At 48.1% G+C, this 26,599-nt stretch overlaps 1 protein-coding gene across 2 annotated transcripts; it reads left to right on the top strand.

Annotated features, from left to right (window-relative positions):
- The first annotated feature begins 720 nt into the window (after positions 1-720).
- Positions 721-25,596, top strand: LOC143018285 (protein rhomboid-like). 2 transcript variants are annotated; one of them, XM_076173611.1, is made up of 6 exons: positions 721-958; positions 7,254-7,366; positions 11,504-11,621; positions 22,284-22,426; positions 22,708-22,976; positions 23,149-25,596. In XM_076173611.1, the coding sequence occupies exons 2-6, from the start codon at positions 7,254-7,256 to the stop codon at positions 23,415-23,417; spliced, it is 912 nt and encodes a 303-aa protein (XP_076029726.1). In that variant the 5' UTR covers positions 721-958; the 3' UTR covers positions 23,418-25,596. The 2 variants fall into 2 exon arrangements, with proteins under 2 accessions (XP_076029726.1, XP_076029727.1); XM_076173612.1 differs by lacking the exon at positions 721-958 and adding an exon at positions 4,718-5,023.
- Positions 25,597-26,599: the final 1,003 nt, after the last annotated feature.

The raw sequence follows: 26,599 nt of genomic DNA, 5'->3' as shown, positions 1-26,599 counted from the left end.
GGTATGGGAGAGGTAAAGGGAAACAGTCACCGAGATGAAGCGACGTGCTTCCCCTTCGAAGGCTCAGAGGACACTGAGTCTTCGTAGCCGGAACAGACGCACATACACACACAACCTCACCTCAGATGACCGTGAGTTGCCAAATACCGCCAGTCGGGAGAGTTCTACAAATTTCTTTTATGTCATTCTTACGTTTTTAGACGTTTCTGATGAGAGGATAATGCTCATATTTTATTCCCAGTGTGATCTATCGGCATAGGGTAATCATCTTCAGGTCTTTCTGAAATGCGTTACGGTTAGGTTGAAATTAAATTTGTGATATAATAGTTTGTCGCACAGATGATTTATAAGACGGACGTTAAAGATTGCAAGAAAGTCTCACTCTCATTTTACTTGTATGATCTGATCTCCCGCGATTATTCGATGTAACAATCACAACAGACGGGAAAAAAAAAGTTGGTGCATTCAGAACATTCGCCTTGGAGACAGTTTTGAACCAAATATCGAAAGATTACCATCCCCTGACGTCAAATCCTCCTTTTCCTTCTCCCCCCCACCCCCCTCCCAGCCCACCCACCCATCCACAACCTCATCCACAGCACGTGTAGGATTGCATCTGTCGATTGGCCTGTCTGTCGGTGCGCCTGTCCTGGGGTCTCGTGGCTACAGACATCCATCCCAACCGCTCCACTGCGCTCTCAGTGTGTCTTTGGACGTGAGCGAGTGAGGAACGCCGCTCGTCCCCTCCCCTTCTCTCTTCCCCCCCCGCCCCTAGTTCTCACTCTCTGTCTGCTCGCCCGTTCCTGTTACAAAGTAACACCGATGGATAGATTTCCAAGTGAAGTGTCGTGATTCGCCATCATGTCTTCATGAGTTCGAGTGTGTCTTTTAAACGTGATAACCACGAGGAATACACTTCATACACCCAACGTCATTATGAGAAACTGATCGTGGCTATGTAAGTATTGTAGTTGATACGATTTGTAGCGTTTGATGTGAAGTTTCTACCTAGTGTTTTCACGTGCGTTTCCCTCAACAAATGCTATAAAGTGATTTACTTCGGTCATTGGGGATTTCAGAATCGAGGATGTTTGAGCAGAGGTTATACATACATAACTAAATATATTTATTTACAATGTAGTGACATTGTAATACACAAATCGAAAATAAGGTCAAATATACGCGTTTTTACGTGTTCTTTAGTACGTGTTTCGTTGTGCATTTGCGCGTGAATTATATATGTAAACAAATACAGATACACGATAAAACATGAACGTACACACTCTGAATGTACATATACGTTTGGACACGAATGAATTACGTACACATACATTTACTTCAACACATACCCGCCCATTTATACATGCACACGCGTATAGACACGCAAACACGCGCAGTGTTTACAAAAAAAAAGTAAAAGAAAAAAAAGAATTTAGATGAAACTGGAATGAATAGGAAGACCGTAAAATGTGTGTGTGTGTGTGTGTGTGTGTGTGTATGTGTGTGTATTTACCAAGTATCTTACGGGAAAGGGAGCTACGATCGTGGTGTCCCATCTCTATATCTCGCCATATCTAATTTGCTCTTAAATTAGTGTATTTGTGTGTGTGTGTGTGTGTGTGTGTGTGCGTGCGTGCGTGTGTGTGTCTGCGTGTGTGCGCGCGCATGACACATGAAATGAACCTTACGTTTCCTAACTGCGACCATGACAAAATCCCAAATTTCTCGACGATTCAACTTTGAACGCCACCCAATCCCAACCCCCGTGCTGAAAATAGATAATTAGATAATAAATAAATTTAAAAAACAGACAATTCCTAGCCCACTCTTAGAGAATGAAAACTTGTCCGTCCGTGGGAAACGAAATACTTCTAATTTCAATTGGTTGTTAGAAAGTCCAATGTGAAATTACGAGTCTCATAACATGAACATATATATATATAGTAGACTGAAAACCTGTGGATCAACTTCATTGAAAGGAAGAGAGAGAGGGAGAGGGGGGGAGGGGGAGGTATCATAATCTTTCTGACATTAGAGCTATAGAAGAGAAGTCCTTTCTAGACAAATGTAACTTCCTTCAAGAAACAGTATCTTCAGCAAGACTGGTCCGATTTTTTTATTATTATTATTATTATAAAGGGAAAATGAAAAAGAAAATTGAATCCCAAAAATAGCAATTGAAAGATGCTACGTTTTGATAATAACAAAGCAGGGTTTGATGTTAAAAGGAAGACAACTAATATACAAAGTAGAAGTCAGGATATAGTGCATCAATAAAACGTAAGGAATTTTTGCCTTTAAACACTCATATGAGCGCATGTGCTCTCTCTCTCTCTCACACACACACACACACACACACACACACACACAGAGAGAGAGAGAGAGAGAGAGGACATGAAAAAAAAAGGATAGTTATAGAAGAGACCTGAAAAAGAACAGTTTTCCACCCAGAGTGTTAGACATCTGGAACGAATTGGACAAAACAATAGTGTGTGCAAAAACCATGCACGAATTTAAGAGCAAACTAGACACTGCGAGATGCAAAGACGGGACTCCACGAACATAGCTCCCCTTCCCGTAAGATACGATTAGGTATACACACACACACACACACACACACACACACACACACCTGAACACTGCTTGAATTAAATTGTATTTTTCTCTGCCGTATATGTATTTCTATAACTTTTTTGGAAGCCTTTATCAAGAGATTGGTTCTTGTCCTATTCTCAGAGAGAATCCGGGTATGTGGAATGCGAAAAGCGGCGTAGTTTCCTCTTTTGGGTGGCGAGGTAGTTGCCTCTTCCATGTGTATCCTGCCTACACGAATTAAGGAGCTTAACTTTGGAAGAGTGGGTGGGACACACACACACACACACACACACACACACACGTAGGTAAGAATATCTTACCCTATACTTCCATGTATATATATTTGCATATATACATTCATAAAGCGTCTGTGTGTGTGTGTGTGTGTGTGTGTGTTTTACCTAGTTGTATTTATCTAGTTCTATCTTACGGTAAGGGGAGCTATGTTCGTGGTGTCTAGTTTATTCTTAAATCAGTGTATGATTTTTGCACAAATTTCAGAGTCAGTGTACGTGCGTGTGTAAATATGTGCGTATGTATGTGTCTGTATCTGTGTGCGTGTGTCTGTGTGTGTGTACTTGTGTGTGTACACATACGCACACAGCGTACGAAACATGCAAAAACTAGTCCTCCTTTGACGTGCCTTAAGGCTCACAGCAGTCACCTGGAGATTGGGCAAGCCTCTCCTCCCTAAGCTTAGGGTCCATAGTAACTGGACTATCGATAGTACGGACCACGTACTATCGAAAAACTGGTTCCGGTTTTACTTTTCCCACAGGAACTCTGTCTACTATCCTTACAATCATGGGAATAGTTGACGGCTGCAATATATATATATATATATATATATATATATATATATATATATATATATATGTGTGTGTGTGTGTGTGTAAAGAAATCACAAAACACACGTGATAAACTATTTTTGCAGAAACCACCGGCATATTGAAAAAACGGATACCAAACGTTTTCGTCTATTTAAGACATTGTCAAAGGTGGTTTCTGCATATATATATATATATATATATATATGTATGAGGAAAAGATAGCTACATGATAAAGAAACCTATCTCTTACACCTTCTTTAATTAGTATGTGGACAATTTAAACTATGCTCGAACTAGGAAGAGTTCGCCCACGTCATTCAGGACAGAACCCTGCCCTTGTGAACGTTTGTATATATATATATATATATATATATATATCTATATATATATATATATATATATATATATATATATATGTGTGTGTGTGTGTGTGTGTGTGTGTGTGTGTGTGTGTGTGTGTATGTATATATGTATATATATATGTATGTATATACATATATGAATGTATGTATTATGTATATACTCGTGTGTGTGTATTTGTCTTAGTATGCAGTCTTGTTTTCATGTGTATCTTTTTGTGCGTTTGTGTGTGCATGTCTTTTTTGTATATATGTATACATATATACGTATGTATTACCGATATAAACGTACATCTATTGTGTGTGTGCGCATGTGTGTGTGTATGTGTGTGTGTGTGTGTGTGTGTATGTGTGTGTGCGTGTGTGTGTGCGTGTGTGTGCGTGCGCGCGCGTGTTGAAGTACATGTACATACGGTTCATTTACGTCATCGTCAGGTAGGTCTAGTCCTTCAAACGGCGTGGCAGCGCTGCATCATCACATAAACATCCCCCCTCCACCCCCACCCGGTCCCTAGAAGTGGAACTCGTAATGTGGATCGGCTCCTGTGTGGAATATGTGGATTATGAGGCACTGAAGTGCTTGCGTTCCGTAGGTGACTTCTGTAGATGAAGTAACATGATGCAGGAACATTCTATTTCTGGCTCAAGCATGTAGTCTTAAGGTGCCATGAAGCCTGTGGGCTGTCCTAGCCATAGAGCTTGTTGTTGGCACTGCTTCCCAATCATGCTGTAGATTTGTTTCGATTTTGTTTTCCTATTTACTTTGCAGTCACCTCAACGCCGTCGCTTAATAAAGACAACATATGGGTGGTTGAGGTTTCTATTCCCTTCGGGCGATTTCTGAAATGTTTCAGAACCCCGGCTCGGGGACGTTTTCGTTCGTTTGCTTGTAGACTGGTGGCGGGTTAGACTTCCTGCTGGCGGGAAATTTGGCTAGTCTGTGGTGAGACGTTGGAGAGAGCGGACGGGGGACGGGGTCCTGTGCTGTTATTGTTAAACGTCGATTGTTTTTTTCTCGTATTGTTGTTCCGTTGTTTACCTTCATATATATACTTTATAGTATGAGTGGTTACTGTTCTTGTTGTGGTTTTCGTTGTTGTTGTTGTTGTTATTGTTGCGTGTTGCACAGTTATCGTGTAGAAAAATATTTCTTCGACCTTTCAAAGACGAAGCAATTGCATCGAATCGAACGAAACTTTACAAGTTATTTGAGTCCCCATACAAGGATGGACACTTCAGGTAAGGATAAATAAAGAAATTACAATGTAACGACAATTAGCAGTAGTTTGCACAATTGACTTAGTACTACCGTGTTAACGAGTGTTAGTTAACCTGTCGTTAAAGTAGATTAACCAACGTAGTGAGGGGCTGCAGGTCACCTTGTAGGGACCAGCTGGCCCGTCTGAGAACGGTTAACCTGATTAGATTATTTCAAGAAGGAAAGACGAAATTCATTGGTCGTGAAGTGAGGGAAAATTGAGACTTCTTGAGGAGCCAAACATACACAAAAGGAAGCACATTCATATAGATGGCGCCGTGATACAATATTTCCCTGTGATCTATATTTTCGTCCCTTTTGTGATCCTCCCTTCCCCCCATCCAACCTCCCCACCTCGCCCCCTAACTCCTCAATCCTCACGTAACTGGCTTGCATACTATCGTGTGGTTTGAGACAAGGTTGCCCTGCATACCACATCACTGCAGGATCTGTTGGCGGGATTCACTGTTACGATGCAAGGGGGGAACCCACATCTCCGTTCAGTGGGCAACCAACATAACCATAGTGAAGATGAATTTCCTTTTATTCCAACATCCCCCCCTCCTCCTCCTCCTCCTCTCCTTCCTATTTTCCCCGACCCTCTCCCTCTCACTCTCACTCACCCTTTTCCTCTACCTGTCCCTGTTTCTCCCATCTCCCCCTCTCTCCCCTTCCCCCATCTCCCCCTCTCTCCCCTTCCCCCTTTCATCCTCCCCTCCCCATAACATAATTTTCCTCTTTATCACAGTCTTCCATTCCCTCTTCTTTCCCCATCCATCTCTCATTCCCCAATTTCATTAGTCCCCTCGCCCTCCTCCTCCTCCTCCTGTCTCTCTTTCCTCCTCCTCCTCCTCCCGTTCCGTCCACCACTTTCTTCCCTGACCACCTCCCTTCTTTTCCTTCTCCCATTCCCTCCTCTTCCATTTCCCTCCTTTTCCTTACTCCCTCTCTCTTCCATTTTCACTTCCCTCTCCCTCCCATTCGCTTTTCTCTTTCCCCTCTTTCGCTTCCTCCTCCCTTCCCCTCTCTCCCTTCCCCCTCTCTTCCCCCTCTGTTCCTTTCCTCTCTCCCCCTTCCCCCTCCCTTCCTCTCTCTCCTTTTCACCCTCCCTTCCCCTCTCTTCCTTTCCCCTTCCTTTCCTCTCTCTCCCTTTTCCTCTCCCTTCCTCCCTCTCCCTTCCCCTTCCTCTCTCTCCTTTTCACCCTCCCTTCCCCCTCTCTCTCCCTTTCCTCCTCTCTTTCCTCTCACCCTTTCCCCCTCTCTTTCCTCTCTCCTCCTATTCCACCCTCCCTCTCCCCTCATTTCACTATTCCCTTTCCTTCTCATTTTACCTTTCCCCTCGTATCTCACTCCCCTCTAACCATTCATTTCCTCCCCTCTACCCTTTCCCCCCTCAATTTATCTCCTCCCTTCCCCCCTCCCCTTCGATTCCTTCTGCATTCCTCCTCACTTCCCCCCTCCCATCCCTCTGCCTTCCCTTCCCCTTTCCTTCTCCCCTTCCCTTTCCCCTCCCATTTTCCTCCCACTTTTCTTCTTCCCCCTCTTCCCATTTCCTCTCCCTTCCCCCCTCCCCTTCTCTTCTCCCCTTTCTTCTTCCCTGCCCTTCCCATTCCCTCTCCCTTCTCCCTTCCCTCCCTCCATTCTCTCCTCCCCTTCCCTTCCCCCCTTTCTTCTCCCCTCCCCTTCCCATTTCCTCTCCCTTCCCCCTCCCCTTCCCCCTCTCCTCCTTCTCTGCCTACTTTCCCCCATCTTCCCCTCTCCTCACCTTCCATCCCAACCTCCCTTTATCCTCTTCTTCCCATTCCCCTCTTCATTGACCCAATCTTCTTCTCCTCCTCCATTTCCTCCTCCATCCTCCTACCTGTAACCTCTTTCCCCCTTCATTCCCCCTTTCCCTTCTCCCTTCTTTCCCCATTCCTTCCCCTCTCTCCCTCCCTCCTTCTCCGTGAACCCTTTTCCACTCCCCATCCAATCCTCCCCTGGGATCCACTCCGCACCCACTCCCTCCCCTGGGGGGATCCACTCCCCATCCACTCCCTCCCCTGGGATTCACTCCCCATCCACTCCCTCCCCTGGGGGGATCCACTCCCCATCCACTCCCTCCCCTGGGATCCACTCCCTATCCACTCCCTCCCCTGGGATCCACTCCCCATCCACTCCCTCCCCTGGGATCCACTCCCCATCCACTCACTCCTCTCTTCTCCTTTCCAGATGAGTGGAAAGCGAACCCGATCGTTCAAATGCGCAGTCCACTTCCGAGATCGCCAAGTGTCCTCTGAGAACGACTTCCACCTTCTGCTGCAGGAGCCTCCTCTCTTCTCCAAGTGAGTATCGTTCTCGTTCTCATTCTCGGTCTTCGAACTGACGGAGGCGACTTCGCGCGTGCCTTCCTAAAGGGACGGACGGGGGAGAGAGAGGGGAGGGGAGGGAAGGGGAGGGGAGGTGAGGTGTGGGGGAGGGGAGGGAGAAGGTTGTCACCCATCGATGGGGGATCCTTCCTTCTCCCCTCCCTTCTCCCCTCCCTTTCCCCCTTCCTACATTTCTTCTTCCCTCCCCTTCCCATTGGGGGACGGGAGGAGAGGTTGTCACCCATATCGATGGGGGATACTCTGTATTCACCCATAGTTCTCACCCTATGCATCACATATATATATATATATATATATATATATATATATATATATATATATATATATATATATATATATATATATATATTGATGTATTTGTGTTTATTGGTCATTTACATTGTGAAAAAAATCATGGTGTGTAGTTTATGTAAGACGTATATATAGAACGCGTTGAATTGTAGTTTGTAGACAAATCAACAGAAAAAATTTCATGGGGGGGAGGAGGGGAATCTAAGAGACCCCCCCCCACCCTGAATCCACAACACCCTCAACCTGGGGGGAGGGGGGCTTTCCTTTCCCTAGGTGTTTTACACATTCCCCCCCATCCCCAATTTCCCCCCCAACAATGTTCCTGGGGCGGCATATCGACAGACACTTGGCGCCGTCAAGAATCTGTGATCGCCGTCTGTACCTGGAGCAGTTTCTGATCAAATATCTTCGTTTGCCGCCTCCTCCTCCTCCTCCTCTTCCTCTTCTTCCTCATCTTCCTACTCCTCCTCTTCCTCCTCCTCCTCTTCCTCTTCCTCCTGCTCTTTCTCATCCTCCTCCTCCTCCTCCTCTTCCTCCTGTTCTTCCTCTTCCTCCTCCTCCTCCTCCTCTTACTCCTCCACCTCCTCTTACTCCTCCACCTCTTCCTCCTCCTCCTCCTCTTCCTCCTGCTGGTGACCAAACCGAAGTCAGATAATTAGGGTTTTGCTTTCATGTGTCTCACATCTGTGTGTGTGTGTGTGTCTACCCCCACCCCCCATCCCGTCCTCCTCTTCCTCTTCCCCCTCATCTTCCTCCTCCTCTCCTCCCTTTCCTCGTCCATCTTCTCTTCCTTCTCCTCGTCCTTCCCTTTTTCTTCCTCCGGTCTTCCCTCTCCCTTCTTCCCTCCCTCAGTCTCCTTTCATCTCTGTTTTCTACTCCTACCATCGCCCTTCTTCTCTTCTCAGCACCTCTACTTTCCTTCTTCAACTTCCGTTTTCTTTCATCGACTCCGTTTTCTTCCTCGTGCTTCCAATTTTCTCTCTTCGATTTCCCATTTTCTTTCCCAGATCTCCCATTTTCTTCTTCATGCTTCCCTTTTTTGTTTCAGATTTCCCATTTTCTTCCTGACCCCCTACCCCCCACTCACACACACACACACACACACACGTTACTCCAATTCTCGTGGGCGGGGAGTTGGGTGTGTGCGTGCGTGTAAGGTCACAGCATTACCCATAGATCGGTCATACGAGCTCTGAGCTCTCATCCGGGAGGTTAATAACTGTCGATCACGAGTCCAACACGTGGTCCAAGACCATGGTGGTGGTGAATACACACACACACACACACACACTTATTGGTATCCTTTTTAGCTCCTCCCTCGTCCATCACCGTACTCGGTACCTACCTACCTCAGCCTTTGCAGATACTGTAACTATCTTCTCCCCCCAAAACTTCTCCTCTCTCCATCCACCTTCCCCCAACAGCACTACTCCACACCCCATATCCTCATTTTTCACCATTTTCACATTTTTCACACCTTGTGTGTTTTTGTCCCCTCCCTTCCTCTTCCTCCATCTTGCATTTCCTTTATTTCGTTCTCCTTTTCCTTCCTTTTGATCTCCTTTCCCACCTTCCAGCACCTTCCTCTCTCGGTCGTCCACTTTCTTCCACCCCTTTCCCTCTTCCACTCCTTTTCGCCTTCCACCCCTTTCCCTCTTCCACTTTTTTCGCCTTTCACCCCTTTCCCTCTTCCACTTTTTTCGCCTTCCACCCCTTTCCCTCTTCCACTCTTTTTCGCCTTCCACCCCTTTCCTTCTTCCACTCTTTTTCGCCTTCCACCCCTTTCCCTCTTCCACTCTTTTTCACCTTCCACCCCTTTCCCTCTTCCACTCTTTTTCGCCTTCCACCCCTTTCCCCCTTCCACTTTTTCGCCTTCCACCCCTTTCCCTCTTCCACTCTTCGCCTTCCACCCCTTTCCTTGTCTCATCCTTTTCTTATAATCTACATTCTTCACTCGCCCCTTCCTCCTCACGTTCCTTGTCTTCTGCTGCCATTCCTTTATCTCCATATCCTATCCCAATCTTTCACCTCTTCTTTCTCACCTCCTATCTCCCTTTTTTATGATCCTTCTCCTCTCCTATCACTATCCTCTCCTCCACCTCCCCTTTCCTTTACTCCCCATCAATTCTCCTCCTCCTCCCTCCCTCCCACCTCCTACTCTCCCCCCCAACTTCTCTACTTGGTCTCCAAATGTCATGCAGCGTTGTACTGATGTATACACGCAACCCTGCACCGGCAGGGGTGCCAACCTTTCCGAATAGTTGTAAGGCTTCGGGCTTGTGACTAACAAGCCGCTATACCTATGGCTTTTGGATTAAGTAGGGGGAGTATATCTCACACTCCCCACCCCTTTCGGCCGGGAAGGGGGCTTGGGAGTCCGGGGGTTCATGTGGGGAGCTGGGAGTAGGAGTAGACAACCCTTAAAGTCCGGGAGTTAGGGTCTGTACCTGAGATCAAGGATTGAAGGAGTGCCAGTGACGTAAGTATATTAACAGTTTACACGAGGACCACGTTGGTACCCGTGGGTTCTTGTGACTCAGGGCGGTGGTGGCGGTAGGGGGTGGTGGTGGTGGTGGTGGTGCCGGTAGGAGGATGAGGGGAGGTGGCGGAGGGTGGAGGAGTGTTTGTGTTGGAGATGGAAACACTTCTTAGAAAACACAAGAGGACTTAATAGTTTTCCTTTCGTATCTCGAGCATTAAACCTTTTTTCCCATTAGTGATTTCGTAAGTATGAAGAAGAATAACTCAAACAGAGGTTCAGGGGGGAGGGGAGACGTCTGAGAAGGTAGGGCGGGAGAGGGGAGAGTCGGGTGTGGAGAGAGGGAGAGAGAGAGGATCAATTTTGAACAGTGCAATGAGTGCCACTAGACTGGACAGGGCCAACCGCTCCACCAGTTTTTGGAGGACGGTTTTCTTGTGTCCTGTGACGAGTGGCACTCCAATCAGATAGTGCCGTGGTCACAGAGGACGACTCGGGTTATCGTCCTTGGGACGTACGCGTGTCTATTTGCATGAGGACGTCCCTACCTGGCCCTCCTCCACAGACGCTACGCTAGAACTTCGAACATTCTTCTTCGCGTCAGGTTGCTTGGAATGGGGTGTCTTGCCTCTATAACAAAATGTACAGGGCCTAGTTTCTTCGCCTTGTGCCTAGTGAAAGGGGAACGCGGCTGAAGGTTCTAGTACCTGTTCACGACGAGGAGAGAGAGGAGGAGGAGGAGGAAGAAGAGGATCAGTGACTGGAACAGACTTCGAAAAGTTGACTTCCTCCAGCGCCGCGCCTTAGGTTATGGGCAATAGCGTGCTCTACACAAGTGTCAGTGCCCCTCTGGATGACCTAGCGCGTGAAGGACCACCCACCAGATGAAGGAGGACCCATGGAGCAGAAGGAGGTGGAGGAGGAGATGCCGACGGAGGGGAAGAGAGAGGTAGACGAAGAGGAACCGGGAGGGGACTAACCCGAGGAGGAAAAGTTGAGATCATGCGACTGGCCGTCAAGTTGTCACTTACTTGGGCAGGCATCTGGCGAAGATGCCGGTGCCTGGTCCAAGGCAGCTTCAGGTACGAGGAGGACCCGTGGGAATGAGGGAGGAAAGAAAGAGAAATATACTTTTAACCGACAAGGAATTTTCATAAAACTTTATTGTACTTTGTGTCACATTTGTGAGTGGTCAGAGGTATGATTATCGTATTCCTTTGTCCAAGGGCGTCGTCATCCTGTGTATTTATCGCAAGACTTTGACCACTCACTCGCAAACAAAGTAGCGTACTGACTAAGTCGAACTCGTTCTCCTCCTACAGAATGGTCAAGCTGATCGCGGAGGAGTTCCTGACAGAGGAGCGGGATCGGAAGTATTACGCCGACCACTACAAGTGTTGGCCGCCACCCTTATTCGTCATCGCCGTCACCCTCGTGCAGGTAAGAACCTTTTTACTACTTCGTGGTCACCTTCTTCAGGAAGGTCTTCCTTCTTCAGGAAGGTCTTCCTTCTTCAGGAAGGTCCTCCTCTTTCAGGAAGACCCCCTTCCTTCGGGAAGGCCCTCCTTCTTCAGGAAGGTCCTCCTCCTTCAGGAAGGCCCTCCTTCTTCAGGAAGGTCTTACTTCTTCAGGAAGGTCCTCCTTCTTCAGGAAGGTCTTCCTCCTTCAGGAAGGTCCTCCTTCGTCCGGAAGTCGGAATCTTCAGTCCGCATCATCACCTAATTATTGCCCTGTCACATCACTGTTCATCTTCGTATCTTCTCTCATCTCTCGTTACCTTCACCCATACCTATTCTCCCTCATCACATTTCATTACTTTCATCAACACTTCTCCTCCAACCTCGCCGCCCCACTGTCATCATTCCCGACCTCACCACTCCTTTGTACATCACCATCGTCCTCTGTACCTTTACCGTCATCACTTATCACCCTCACCCAAACAACCCTCCCCCCCTTTTCCCCCCACCTTCTCTTCTCCCCCCTTCCCTTCGCCCACCGTTCTTCCTCCTACCTAAAGGAACCCGAGGAGCAACATCAACTTCTATCTCAACTTCCTCCTCCTCCTCCTCCTTCACCTCAACATTCCCCTCCTCCTCCTTCACCACAACATTCCCCTCCTCCTCTTCATTTTTCTCTCCCTCCTCCTCCTCCTCCTTGCAAGTCCATCTGGGCAACCCAGGTTGACCTCTAGTCGCTGCGGCTTTGACGGGGTCAGGCAAGGGTTCTGAGAGGGCAGGAGGAAAGAGAGAGGAGGAGGAGGAGGAGGAGGAGACTACGGAGGGCACACAGGGGCGCAGGAAAGGCACGTAGGAAAAGACCCCTTTCTCTTGGTCGAAGGGTCTCCTCCTCCTCCTCCTCCCCCCTCCTCCTCCTCCTCCTCCTCCTCCTCCTCCTCCTCCTCCTCCTCCTCCTCCTCCTCCTCCTCTTTCCGATTGTCACCTCCCAACCTCTCACGTCTGTTCCCTCGTTTTCCGCCTCCTCCCTCCTTCACTTCTCTGATCGTTTTTTTTCTCTCTCTCTCGTTTCTCCTTCTCTTTTCTCTTTATTCTTGTTTTCTCTCCTATGCTCTCCTTTTCTCTCGTCTCTTCTCTTTTTTCCTTATTTTCTCTCACCTCCTCTCTACTCTTTTCTGTCGCTTGTTTTCGTTATCACAATTTTTCTTGTCTCTCTTTTTCTCCTGTTATATTTTACAATTCTCCCTCCACATTACTCCACTATATTTTCTCTCTCTCCACAATCTCTTTTTTTTCTCTCTTTTTACTATATCGTCTCTCTCTCTTTTTACTATATCGTCTCCTTTCTCCTCCTTGATCTATCTCTCTCTCTCTCTCTCGAACTCTCATTGCCTCAATTCTTGCACTCGATCTCTTTCGCAAACTTAGTTGCCTTTCCAAAGCTCCTTCCTTCCCTTTCCTTCCACCCTTCCCTCTCCTTTATTCCCCCCTCCCTCCCCTTCCTTCTTCTCTATCCTTCCCTCTCTTTTCCTCTCCCTCCCCTTTCCTTCCTCACTTTTCTTTCCTTCCTTCCTTTCCTTCCTTCCTTTCCTTCCTTCCTTTCTTCCTCCTCATTCATCCTCCTTCCCTCTCCTTTATTCCCACTTTCTTCTCCCTCCCCTTCCTCCCTCCTTTCCTCTCCTTTCCCCCCTCACCTTTCCTTCCTTCCCTCTCTCCCTCACCCCCTCCCTCCCTCGCCCCCTCCTCCTCCCTCCCCTCCCCCTCCCTCCTTCGCCCTTAACCTTCTTCAGTGTCTCTCCTTCTTCGCCTCCTCCACTTTCGCGCGCGCGCACACAACAACCCTGAGGCGCATTCCGTTAACGCCTACTTGTTCGCCGTCAACGATCCGTTTTCCTTCATATATCCCGTTTCCTGGCACCAACATTCGGAAAACCTTACCTCCATTAACACGCACACGCGCGCACACACAGTACACATACGCACACGCGCGCGCACATACACATGCAGGACACATACGCACACAAACACACGCGCATGCAAACAGTACATCTTCGTTCGAAAGTCAGTTAGTAGTACAGTACTTGTATTCTACCGAAAATGGACCAACCGACCTTTTCCCTCTCTACCCAAGTTTCTTTCGCATCCTCCATAACTCCACCACCCTCATCTACTTCCGTACCCTCTTCCACATGACTCTCTCTCTCTCTCTCTCTCTCTCTCTCTCTCTCTCTCTCTCTCTCTCTCTCTCTCTCTCTCTCTCTCTCTCTCTCTCTCTCTCTCTCTCTCTCTCTCTCTTCGTCACCTTTCCTTTTTGTTTTTCCTCTTCCCTCAATGATTCTTTCCCATTTCTTCTTCCCCCTTTCCTTTCCTTTCCTTCAACATCTTGCCTATCCTTCTCCTTCATCCACTTTCCTTCCTATCCGCCGACGTCTCCTTGCCCCAGACACAAACAACTGAATATTTTATTATTTTCCCAGACGCCGACCGACCCCTAGTCCGTTTTCTCTGTTTCTCATGCTCTCCTTCTCCCTTCTCCTCTCCCCCCCCTCTTCCTTCGTTTGCTCCACTTACTTGTCTATTCTTACATCTCTACTACACTCGTCGCAGATGTAAGGCTCGTGCGTACGTGTACACACACACACACACACACACACACACACACACACACACACACACACACACACACACACACACACACACACACACACACACACACACACACACACACACACCTGTACCTTTGACACTATGGCTGGTCACTTGTGTCCTTATTGATCTGATATGCAGCCGGCGTCCGTTGCTAGGCAACCAACGTAAACAAACCCAAGGGAACCTACCTTAGATAAATTCCTGTGGGCATTTGTGAGAAACGGAGAGCTTGTTTTTGTGTAATGTTGATCCTGAGACGTCGGGAGGGGGGGGGGCGACTGTACTTGCAAACGCATGTCTGTCTGTATGTGACCTGGGTCATTTGGTCACCACCCGTGCCAGCTCCCAGGCAGACACTTCGCCCACGCCCTCTGCAGCTTCGGGGGAATATATACGTTAATACCTTGATAGTCGCCGTTGTGCTGGTCGGGGCGTGGAGGGGTTGGTGCCTAATAGGGAATGTGGGTTTAGCAACGCCCAGCACCCACTGTGGCATTGGGTTGTGGGTTCACCTCTAGGAACTGTCTGTCTGTGTGTTCGTGTGTGTGTGTGTGTGCGATTCCCTATGGTCGTGGATCACGTGTTGGACTCGTGATCGACAGCTATTACCTTCCCGGATGAGAGCTCAGAGCTCATACATGACGGATCAATGGATACTGCTGTTGTGACCTTACACGCGCACACACCCAACTCCCCGCCCATGAGAGTTGGAGTAACGACTCGCAGCGCAGCGATACTGAAATTATTTCAGCCCTGGGCGGGATTCGAACCCTGACCTCCGTAGTGGCAGCCTGGAGTCGTGTTTTGTGTGTGTGTGTGTGTGTGTGTGTGTGTGTGTGTGTGTGTGTGTGTGTGTGTGTGTGTGTGTGTGTGTGTGTGTGTGTGTGTGTGTGTGTGCGTGAGTGCGTGTGTACGTGTAAGTTGTTCCTATTAGTGGACGGTACTGAGATGGGCGTGGGAGTTCGGAATGGGTTGCAATGGGCGTAAAAATTATCCTAAGGAATGGGTGGGTTGACACACGAAGGCGCAAGCCGCCCGTAGGCGTCCCCTGTGGGCGTGCCGTCGTGGGCTGAGGAGGACCCAGAGGTTGCCCTGAGGTTATTGACAGAGAGGGCGGATGCAAGGAAATCACACAGACGACTTGACTTCAAATATTTAGACTTTGCAATGTTCTGCAACTCTCTCTTCTCTCTCCCTCCCTTCTCTCTTCTCTCTTCCCTTCTCTCTCTCCCTCTCTCCTTTCTCTCTTCCCTTCTCTCTTCCTCCCTTCCTTCTCTCTCCCTCCCTCCCTTCTCTCTTCCCTTCTTTCTCCCTCCCTCCCTCTCTTCTCTCTTATCTTCTCTCTTCTCTTCTCTCTTTCTCTCTCGCGTGTTGAGCGTTTTTATCATCGCGCTTGGATCTCTCCTTCCCTTCCTCTCGCCTTATCTTCTCTTTCCCCCAATCTGATAGTTCTAACTCACGCAACAAAAAACATTAAATACAGCTCGCGCGTACTGACTACCTTCCAAGCGTACATTTACGGGCTAACCCCCACCCAATCTACGGGGTTCCCCTACACTTATAACCCTTCATATGGGATCCCCCAGTTCCATAACGGCCAAGCTGGAAACTACTCCATCACACTCTCATACCCTAAGATAACCACCCATGTAGATAGATACCCTTAGATTGATTTGTACTTGGAATAATCGAAAATTAACCCCCTTTCCTCCCCCCCCCCCGCATACTCACGTGACTCGAAATGTCCCCGCAATAAACTCTCTCTCTGTCCCTCTCTCTCTCTCTCTCTCTCACACACACACACACACACACACACACACACACACACACACACACACACACACACACACACACACACTTTATGCCTGAATTGCGACGTGAGCTACCAGTGTTTTACCTGAGGAGCACAAAAGTGGTCAAAAATTTGAGTATCGTCCGTCTGTATCCAAACCAAACCAGTGGGCGCAAAGTCTCGTTGAATTTGATTTTTTCCAGAGTTTGTCCTTTGGTTAAATACATTATTGATGAACGAGAATGTTCCACCTCTTGTCCTCCTCTCCATAATCCCTCACTCCTCCACCTGGGTGCTTCACCATTGACTGCAAAGGACGATCGCACACGTCCACAACTTGGAGGGCTTCCTCCTCCTCCTCCTCTTCCTCCTCGTCCTCGTCCTCGCCCTCCTCCTCCTCCTGGTATTCTTCCTGGTCCCCTTCCATTCTGTTATCAATTCTTCTTTCTCCACCTCTATTCTTTCTTTCTTTCTTTCTTTCTTTCGGGTCCTCAACTCCTTTCTATGAACTTCATTGTTCAAGTCTACTGCGACCTGGCTCTGCTCACACAGTCATATGTACTGCCGCTTCACACATTTACTTCCCTGGCTACTTACCTGCTCACCTACTAATGTTTACCTAGATACCTGCTACATACCTACCTACCTACCCACCTGCTCACCTACTAATGTTTACCTAGATACCTGCTCCCTACCTACCTACCACACCACCTGCTCACCTACTAATGTTTACCTAGATACCTGCTACCTACCTACCCACCTGCTCACCTACTAATGTTCACCTAGATACCTACTACCTACTTACCTACCTACCTACCCACCTGCTCACCTGCTAATGCTTATCTAGATACCTCCTACCTACCTACCACCTGCTCACCTACTAATGTTTATCTAAATACCTCCTACCTACATATCTACCACCTGCTTACCTGCTAATGTTACCTACCACCTGCTCACTTGCTAATGTTTATTTAAATACCTCCTACCTACCTACCTACCTCCTGCTCACCTACTGTTCATCTAAATACCTCCTACCTACCTACCTACCACACCATCTGCTCACCTCCTAACGTTTTAGATACTTCCAACCTACTTACCTACCTACCTACCCACCTGCTTACCTACCAACCAACCCATGTTCCTTGTTACGCATTAACCTAACTTTGTAAGCTTCCAACTCACCTGGCTTCCTACCACGTGACCACGGGCGTTCGCCTACGCCCGCGCGCGTGGGCGGCGGCGGACGAGGAGTGAGTTGGCAGTGGGCGTACCCCACGCCCGGGTCCACCACGCCCAATCATTTAAATTCCACCCAACCAGCACCCCACATCCGCCCCTCCCCACTTCCTTCCTACCCCTCCTCCCACCCCACCCTCACCCTTCGCCTCAGTTCCGGTGTTTACTATCGATTGTGTGCGTATGGTAGTATGCTTGTGTGTACATGTGCATTTATGTGTACGTGAGAGTATTTGTGCTTGCGCGCTTTCCTGTGTCCACAGATGCCATTACTTCTTTGAGTATGTGTGTGTGTGTGTGTGTGTGTGTGTGTGTGTGTGTGTGTGTGTGTGTGATCAAACAAACGCACATACACGGCCATGCGTTGGCGTGTGCATCTAGTGCTCAAAAGTGTACACATGCCCCATGTGCACATAGGGAAGTTTCCATAGGCCTTTACGATCCCTTCACGTACACACGTGTGTACACCTGGACGCCCCTTTCTCGCGCGTGTACATCAGACTCCTATTCATAGAAAACGGACCGTGGGTTATGAATGGAGGACCTTATCCTCCGCATTTGTTTACCGATGACGTCATACCCTCGGCCCTTCTCACTATCGCGCCACCGCCCCGTGAGATGCCATGACGTCACACCGTACTACTCCAAACCAAGCCGCGATGGAGTCTCACGCCCTCTCCCTACCATCCCGGTCCATCGTGAGACGTTACAACTTCACCCAGTGCCCTCCTCCTCCTCCTCCTCCTCCTTCCCTTCCTTCGGCGGCGCCCACATCGAGTACGGGGGCGTGTGCTGACCCTTCCTCCGCCCTCTTGGGGCATCAGGGCACGCCCGAGGTTTTCCTCAAGAAGGAGTTTTGGTGCTCCACGAGGAGGAGGAGGAAGGAGGAGGAGGAGGAGGAGGAGGAATTCCTTCAATATGGAAACGATAATCACAAACCTGTTTATCCTTTGTGTGTGTGTGTGTGTGTGTGTGTGTGTGTGTGTGTGTGTGTGTGTGTGTGTGTGCGCGTGTGTGTGCGTGTGTGTGTACGCGCGTGTGCGTACGACGCACTTGATGCATGACACTGTTTGGCACCAGACCTGACGTTTTCATTCGCCTAAGGAGTCGTTACCATGGCAACGAAGTCGTCGCCAGGCAGACGGCGATTCTATTCATCCAGAAGATCGGACGTCACTATACTATAGTGGATAGCGGGGGGGGGGGTAGTCCATGTGGGTCTCTAAACTCAAGTTGAGTTCACTAAAGTGACTCAAAATGTGTGGCTTGCTTGAATGGAAGAACGGGGATGGATGTAGTGAATGGAACAGGGTGAGGAAGGGAGGGAGGGGGAGGTGGAGGCGTCGATAGGCGGCCGAGATGGAACATTCGGAGACTTCGATGCAGTTCAAGTTTTTGCTGTTTATTTAAATCTATCTATTTTCGTTTATCAATTTCTTTTGAGCCATTCAGAGACATTCGATGCTGTTCGTGTTTTTGCTGTTTATTTAAATATTTTTATCTATTTTCGTTTATCGATTTTTTTTTAGCCATTCAGAGACCTCGATGCTGTTCGTTTTTTTTTTTTTTTGTTTTTTTTTTTCAATTTGTCACTTATTATCTCTTCGACCACTGTCAATAGTAAAAAAAAAAAATATTTTATTTTATTAATTTGTTTATTCATATCTTCCCGAAGACCTTGTTTGACGTATAGAGGATCGTACAAAGAGAATACCGAAACCGAAGTTCTTCGTGGTTCAACAAGTCGTGAAAAGAAGGACGACACTGAGCTAGCAGTTTTAAAGCTGATGATTTTTTTAAGTTACTGATATATATTTTTGTTACGCAATAATAAACGCATAAGTAATGAAAAATAAAATGTAGGAATATCTTATGCAAATGAAAAAGGGTGGTAGAAATGGAAGTGTGACTTGGGTGGGTGGAGGGAGAGGTAGCGTAGGTAGAAGGCCAGATATGAATAAGTCCACGTGGTGTGCACGCCCCGTTTCACTTCTGCCAAATCCTTTTCCGATTTTATTTCGTGCTATATCAGTCTTGCTCTTCAAAACAAAAGGAAAATAATTATTTTCACAGGGTAATTATACTACGAAACAAACATAATCATCTGAGCAACAGATCTGCAACCAAAATAGGAAAACTGTCGATTTCCGTTTCCAATGCGTCATGTTCTCCGTTTTCTTTAATAATAATCACCCACTCTGCTGTTTTCTCCTTCGGACATAATTCGGGAGGTCGCCTCGCTAATAGGAAATTAGAAAAAATAAAAAAACATCCCGACCGTGTCTCCCTGGTGCCAGAACGTCCGCGGCATCTCTTTGCCCTGGCGCCAAGTGTGGGCGGGGATTCATCTTGTTTCGTAATGTTTCGGATGGCACCGCCAGCCTCCCATGTCAGGCCAAGGTGTGGGAACCTCGGGTGAACGTAAAATTATGGGACCGAGTGATTACGTTTGAATGAAAGACTTTGATCACTTCTGGTTCTTGCATGTTTTTTGTTGTGTCTGAGTTTTGAAATGTGCGTTGGAACGACTGGCGTGCAAAGCTGAGGCGAAGACAGGGGGGGAGGGGGAGGAGGAAGGGGGGGAGGGGGAGGGGGGATGACTACCACTGGCCATGTTCTTCCACACAACATAAAACTTATTTTTACTTGGCCGGACCGGACGGGTTAAGTTGGTACTCCTGAAGAAGGAAGAAGTGTCCCACTAGCCCGGACCCACGAAGTCGCCCAGAGAACGGTGCCCACGGATGGCTGCCACGGTCGTGTCGAAGTCTATTGGGTGCTTTCGTTACTGTGCATACTTGGCACCGGGCGAAAACGGCACGAGGCGACCTCTGTTCAGGCTTGGCACCCAACACTACATAGACCCTGGCGCCGTCGATGAGGTAGGAAGGGGTGAGAGAAACCAGAGGTGCCAAGAGCGGAATGCAGGGCGGAGAGACGGGGATTGAGAGAAGTACAGGGTGCCCCAGCATCGATGACAACTCCAGTACCCTTCGATGGTGTCTTGTTTTACGGCCTAAACGACCCTATCGGGAGCGGAGTGCCTCCGAAAGGCGACATGACGTCACTGCTCCCCGTGCTTTACCGACATGACGTCACCCGCTTGACCTATGGTGTGACGGGGATCGCTTGCAATGCCGCCCGACGGTTATTTCTGGCACCAACACGTGTTTTGCCCCGCCACTCCTACACCGGGGAGACCACGCCCTTTAGAACGAACACAGGTTCTCCTGTCACCCCCTGGGCATCCACCCGGCGGGGAGACAGTGGTCCTTAGTGCTAGGTCCTACTCCGAGATCGAAGAACACGAAATGCCTTGCCATCTGCCCACGTCACCTTCTGCGCCTGCAGACTCCGGGCGCCCCGGGCAGCCTTGGCAATGGTGCAGGCCTGCCTCTCCCCTCCTCCTCCTCTTCCTCCTCCTCCTCTTCCTCCTTGGCCCTCCTCTCCCTCCCGATCCACCTTCGCCCTCTTCAGCTTGGCACCATTGGGGGTCGAGAAGGAACGCTACCCGATGCCCTTCAGACGGATGCAAAGATGGGCGTGTTTTCGTGTGAATGTTGTTATTTATATCCTGTCTCTTCGCCCAGGGGGGGGAGGGGGGAGGGGGGTGACGTCCGTCGTCCGTCGCACACATCGCTCGCTCTCCTCTCGACCTGTGTCCACGTCCCACGGCGGCGATTCGCCCGTCAGCTGTGTCACCTCCCTCCTCCTCCTCCTCCTCCTCATTTTCCTCTTTTTCCTCCTCCTTCTTCACTTTCTCCTCTTCTCCTTTTTTCAGCAAGCACAGTTGGTATTCCTCGCGTCTCTCTCGTTCTTCTTCGCTTCCTTGTTGTCGACCAGTCTTGCTGCTGTCCCCTTTTCGTAACTTCATTATTTAGCTATATAATGCAACAACATTATTTCCTTTACTTGCTTTTACTTTAGTTGTCACTTGCATATTATAGACCACACGTTTTCAGCCATTTTTCGGATGACTTAGCATAAACCTTTTTCCTAACTTCATTCATTTTACCTTACCCCGTTCCCTCCCCACAGTTTCCTTGATTTCGTTTTGGTGTTTACTTTATCATACGACCACTTTCTCTCTCTGTCCGTCTCCGTCCCTCCGCTATTTCGGGCGCCTCCTCACTGATGCATCCTCGCCTGACGTCGCATTCGTCGCCACCGCGAGACGACACAAGAACAACTTAGGAATCTCTCTTTGTCAGCAACCTACCACACAGACGTCCGCCGGTGTGGTAGGTCCCCCTCTTCACATATTTCTCCTCCGATTTTCCTCCTCCTGTACCAATTCTTTTGGATGCTCGTCTCTTCCCCCCCCCCCTATCCTCCCCGGCCACAATTCTTTATCATCATCATCATCCCCTCGCCTTTCCTCTTCGTCCTAAAATTCTCCTCGGTTTTTATCTGTTGTTTTTTTTCCGTCTGTCTCTACTTTTCTCAATCTCACGTGTTACTTTTCCTTCTCCACCTTGTAATTTTCTTCTTCCACCCTTTCTTACTCGCATATTGCCTCCTCATCCATCTCCTCCTCTTCCCTCTTCTCCTCCTTTTCATATATCTGTCCTTCCTCTTTATAATGGCTGCTATCATATGAAACAAAATTTTCTAAGCCATAAGATTAGATGATCTAGGCTGATTGTGTACATTAACATTAGAGAATAAAGTATAAAATGGGTAAAAATTTTATTCAGGGAGATCTGTGAATTAAACGTTACAGTAATTACAAACCTTTAGCAATATTGTCAAAGAAAGCCTCTATCAAGTTAGTTACGTCACCAAGCTATGTTCTCATCCCCCTCTACATCTCATCCCCTTCTTTTGCAGACATCATCCATTTGCATATCAACCAGTATCCCCGAGTAATCATACTGAGTAATGTCTATTATTACTGTCGCAGCATGACCCTCGCCCCAACTTCGACGTCGCCTCCGTCAGCTAATTCCTGCCGTTTTCTTCTTATTTCAGTTGAGCGTCTTCGCCTACTACACGCTGGTGACGGGCGAGATGACCGTCGCCGGGCCTGTCGTCGTCGATTCGCCCTTTATATACCGACCTGACAAGCGACATCACGTCTGGCGGTTTTTCCTCTACGCCTTCTTACACGCCGGGTAAGTAAGAGAGAGAGAGAGAGAGAGAGAGAGAGAGAGAGAGAGAGAGAGAGAGAGAGAGAGAGAGAGAGAGAGGGAGGGAGAGAGGGAGAATGATAACGAGACAGGGCGAGTTGTGAGGGTGGGAGAATAGAGTGACCAGACTCTCAGGGATCCGTTTATCAACAACGTTTTCATCTCAAATGATAACCGGAGCGTTTACTCCACTCGTGTGAGACATGGGGTCAGACAGCTCCTCCTGATACTTCGATTCCACAACTCATGTTCCTTTTCTTCGGCAGATGGATCCACCTCGCCTTTAACCTATTGGTGCAGCTCCTGGTGGGGCTGCCCCTCGAGATGGTGCACGGGTCAGCCCGCATCGGCACTGTCTACCTCGCAGGGGTCCTGGCGGGATCGCTGGGGACCTCTGTCTTCGACGGGGACGTCTACCTGGTGGGAGCTTCTGGAGGGGTGTATGCCCTCCTGGCCGCCCATCTCGCCAACGTCCTTATTAATTATAATAATATGCAGTTCGGCATTTTAAGACTAGTCGGCGTTTTCTTTGTCGGTGAGTCATATTCGACTTCTCGTGCAGTGTGCCAGATTCTTTTTTAATCTTGAATTATTTGTTTGATGTACCAAACACGCAAGTTGAAGACCCGCGTATTTATGTCATACACGTGCATGTTCTGCCTTAGAAACACACACAATAACTTGTTTTTCTTTCCTCTCCTCCGCAGCAAGTGCTGATGTCGGTTTTGCAATATACGACCGCTATGCACACGAAACGGCGGGCCTGCCGGTATCCTACGTAGCGCACCTGACGGGGGCCTTGGCGGGGCTCACCCTCGGCCTCGTCGTCCTCAAGAATTTCGAGCAGCGCCTTCACGAGCAGCTCCTGTGGTGGGTCGCCCTCGGGGTCTATGCCGCCTGTCTACTCTTCGCCGTCCTTTTCAACTTATTCCACCCGTTTCCCTACCAGGGCGTCGCTCAGGGATTGGTTCTTTAGCAGGGCTTGTCAACCTTTATTATTATTATTTTTATTAACTCGTAGTTAAGGTTCATCACAAGCCCAAAGCTAATAAGTTAACGCGTTACGAAAAGAAAAGGACAAAAAAAAAAAAAAAAGAGAAGATGAATAATTATGAAAATTTCTAACGTCGAAGCCCAAAGCGATTTATATATCTCCAAAGAAAAAAAAATGCTTAAGGTGGTGACCGGGTGGAGGTTCCTGGCGGCGGCGAAGAAGAGGGAAAGAAAGAAGAGTTCTGGGCTGGTGACGCAACGCGCCTCCTGTGGTTATCGCGCAGCGCCCTGCCCTGCCCCATCGCTTCATGCAACGCCCCGACGCGCCACGCCGCTCCTGAGTTCGCGCCTGCCCGCCCGGTGGTTTGTGTCCAGTGTAGTCAAAGCTGGAGGAGGAGGAGGAGGAGCATCAAAGAGCAAGAGGAGGAGGAGGAGAAGGAGGAGGTCGCTGCTTTAGCGTCACGCCCGTTCCGTCAACTGTCGTTCCTGCGGCTCGCCGGTTTCGTAAACTGTCGTGCTGTGTCTCAAAGCCAAAGGTCGAAGCGGTGTCAAGTCGCCGCATCTAATTTATCCATAAGGGAGATTCTACTTAGTAATAACGCCTCTGTCTAGCTCCTGTATATTATGATGATTATTATTAATATTATAATTATTATGATTCCGTGCTTAAGCATGCACAACTAGTCACTTCATAATGTTCCAAAGAGATTTCCCTTCTACCTCTACTGGTGACCGTGCTTTTTTTTTTATTGTTGTTTATTTTTTCCACATTGTTGTTGCACACCTTACTCTTCACATCTCTTTCATCTTCATTTTCCTTCCACATGTCTTGTTATTTCTTCAACTTGTTGCCTGGTTTCTCAACATACTCTTCCTTTGTTGCATTGTTCCTCAGCCTCACATTCCCTTGTTATCTTGTTCTTCGGTTATCCAACCCTTTGTTGACTTGTTCATCTCCTTGTTGACATGCTCTTTAACTACCCTTTCCCCCTATTATTATTATGATTATTATTATCAAGGACACGTCACTTTGTTGCGTTATTCAACTAATCACTCTTGTTGCCTTGTTCTATAAGTCCCATACACACACAAACTTCTTTGGTTCTTTCTTGCTACAAGACTCGCACTCATTGCTGAAGCTGTACTACACCAGCTATCATCGCCTCTAGGGCAAATCTTCCCTTTCCAACTTGAGCTCGCTGCGGTTGTTAGTACTGGGACTACTAAGTTGTGACCGATAGAAACTTTAATAGCTGCCATTACTAATACTATTTAAACATTGTTGTTATCACTACTATTACTGCCAGCTCTGTGTGTGCGTGTGAAACTAGGAAGAAAGGAGGAGGAAGAGGAGAAGAGAATCAAGAAAAAATTACCAATATGTCTGATCCTAGTCCTTCTTTTCGCTTGGACTAGCCCCGACTCGACACTGGGTTAGTTGCTATTGTTAGTATGATTGTTATAATTATCGGGGCTAGTTCTTCTATGAGATATTGAAAAGTGAATACATAAAAAGGTAGTTGACCCAAGGAGAAAGGGGCTTCATCGGCTGGTGGTTTTGTGTGTGTGTGCGTGCGTGTGTGTGTGTGGGCATGGAGGGAGAGAAGAGTTTGACGTCACAATTGTTTCGCCTAACCAACATGTTTCTCCACCCCCATCCCTCTCCCTTGTCACCTCCATTCCCCCTCACCTCTTCCATCCACCTCTCTCCTCCCCAACTCGTCCACAGCCCCACACCATGCTGACCGTGCCTGCCTGCCTACCTGCCTTTTTTGTTGTCTCCGTCTGTGATGGAGACGTGGGCGAATGATGTCACTACTACTCCACTAGTCAGTGTGTCCTGATCAGCCATTCCTCATATTTGACTGTTTTTGTTATTATTTACGACATTTTTGCTTAAGGAATTCTTTGATTCCTTGCTATTTTTGGTTATTTTTTCTAGTCTAATTCCATAGAATGTGTATTTTGAAAAATTGTTATATAAACAAGATCTTTGCTTAAAGTATGTTTTTTTTTCATATGTAGTATATAGTTTTCTTGACATTTCTATCACTTTTGTAAATAATATAGATGTACGATGTATATTTTCGAGTTTTGTATGTTTGTACACTCCAGAATATTGTGTATGTATGAAAGATGCTATTTATATCAATAAATCTTTGTATTATATGAAGATGACTTTCATTTAAATATTGTCCAAATCTCTGCCTTTTCTCGGATTTTTCACATTTCCGCCTCTAGTGGCCGTACTGTTGGCCTGAGCGGTGTCCAAATAGACTCCACAGAAACCCTGTGGGATGGTGGATAAATCGGAGCAGGTGACCAATATGACACCAAAACGAGATAAATCCCTAAGATTTGGCCCAAACTTAGGAGCAGATGACCTGTGGGTGAGGTGGTGCTTAAATAGGAGCAGGTGACCAAAATCACCCTAAAAAATCTCAAAGGGTTTTGGCCAAAATCGGTAGTTGACCGATTTGGCCCGTACTATTGGGCTGAGCGCTTTACAAGTGGACCCCACAGGAGCTTTGGACCCCCTCGACCTGTGGGTGAAATGGTGGTTAAATAGGAACAGGTGACCAAAATCACCCTCACAAATCTCCAAGGGTAGGTGACCGATTTGGCCCAAATTTAGCCCAGAGGGAGAGAGTCGGCCACAGTAGACAGTGAGGTAGACGCGGGGAGTCTGGGTCCAAGAGTGTGGCCGTGGCGCCCCTCCAAATGTGGGGAGCAGGGAGCCTTATCTACCGTCTTTCGGTTTTTGGCCACTGGCGCCCGTACTGTTGGGCTGAGCGCCTTACAATTGGACTCCACAGGAGCCCTGGACCCCCTCGACCTGTGGGTGAAATGGTGGTTAAATAGGAACAGGTGACCAAAATCACCCTCAAAAATCTCCAAGGGGATACCCTTGGATTTTGCCCAAAATCGGTAGGTGACCAATTTGGCCCAAACTTAGCCCAGAGGGAGAGAGTCGGCCACAGTAGACAGTGAGGTAGACGCGGGGAGTCTGGGTCCAAGAGTGTGGCCGTGGCGCCCCTCCAAATTTGGGGAGCAGGGAGCCTTATCTACCGTCTTTCGGTTTTTGGCCACTGGCGCCCGTACTGTTGGGCTGAGCGCCTTACAATTGGACTCCACAGGAGCCCTGGACCACCTCGACCTGTGGGT

The sequence above is a fragment of the Oratosquilla oratoria genome, chromosome 34 (assembly GCF_046742065.1).
Source record: "Oratosquilla oratoria isolate Oo_2021 chromosome 34, ASM4674206v1, whole genome shotgun sequence".
In the NCBI taxonomy this organism is placed as follows: domain Eukaryota; kingdom Metazoa; phylum Arthropoda; class Malacostraca; order Stomatopoda; family Squillidae; genus Oratosquilla; species Oratosquilla oratoria.
Note: the sequence above shows the minus strand (reverse complement) of the source record. Positions and strands in the feature narration are given on the sequence as shown.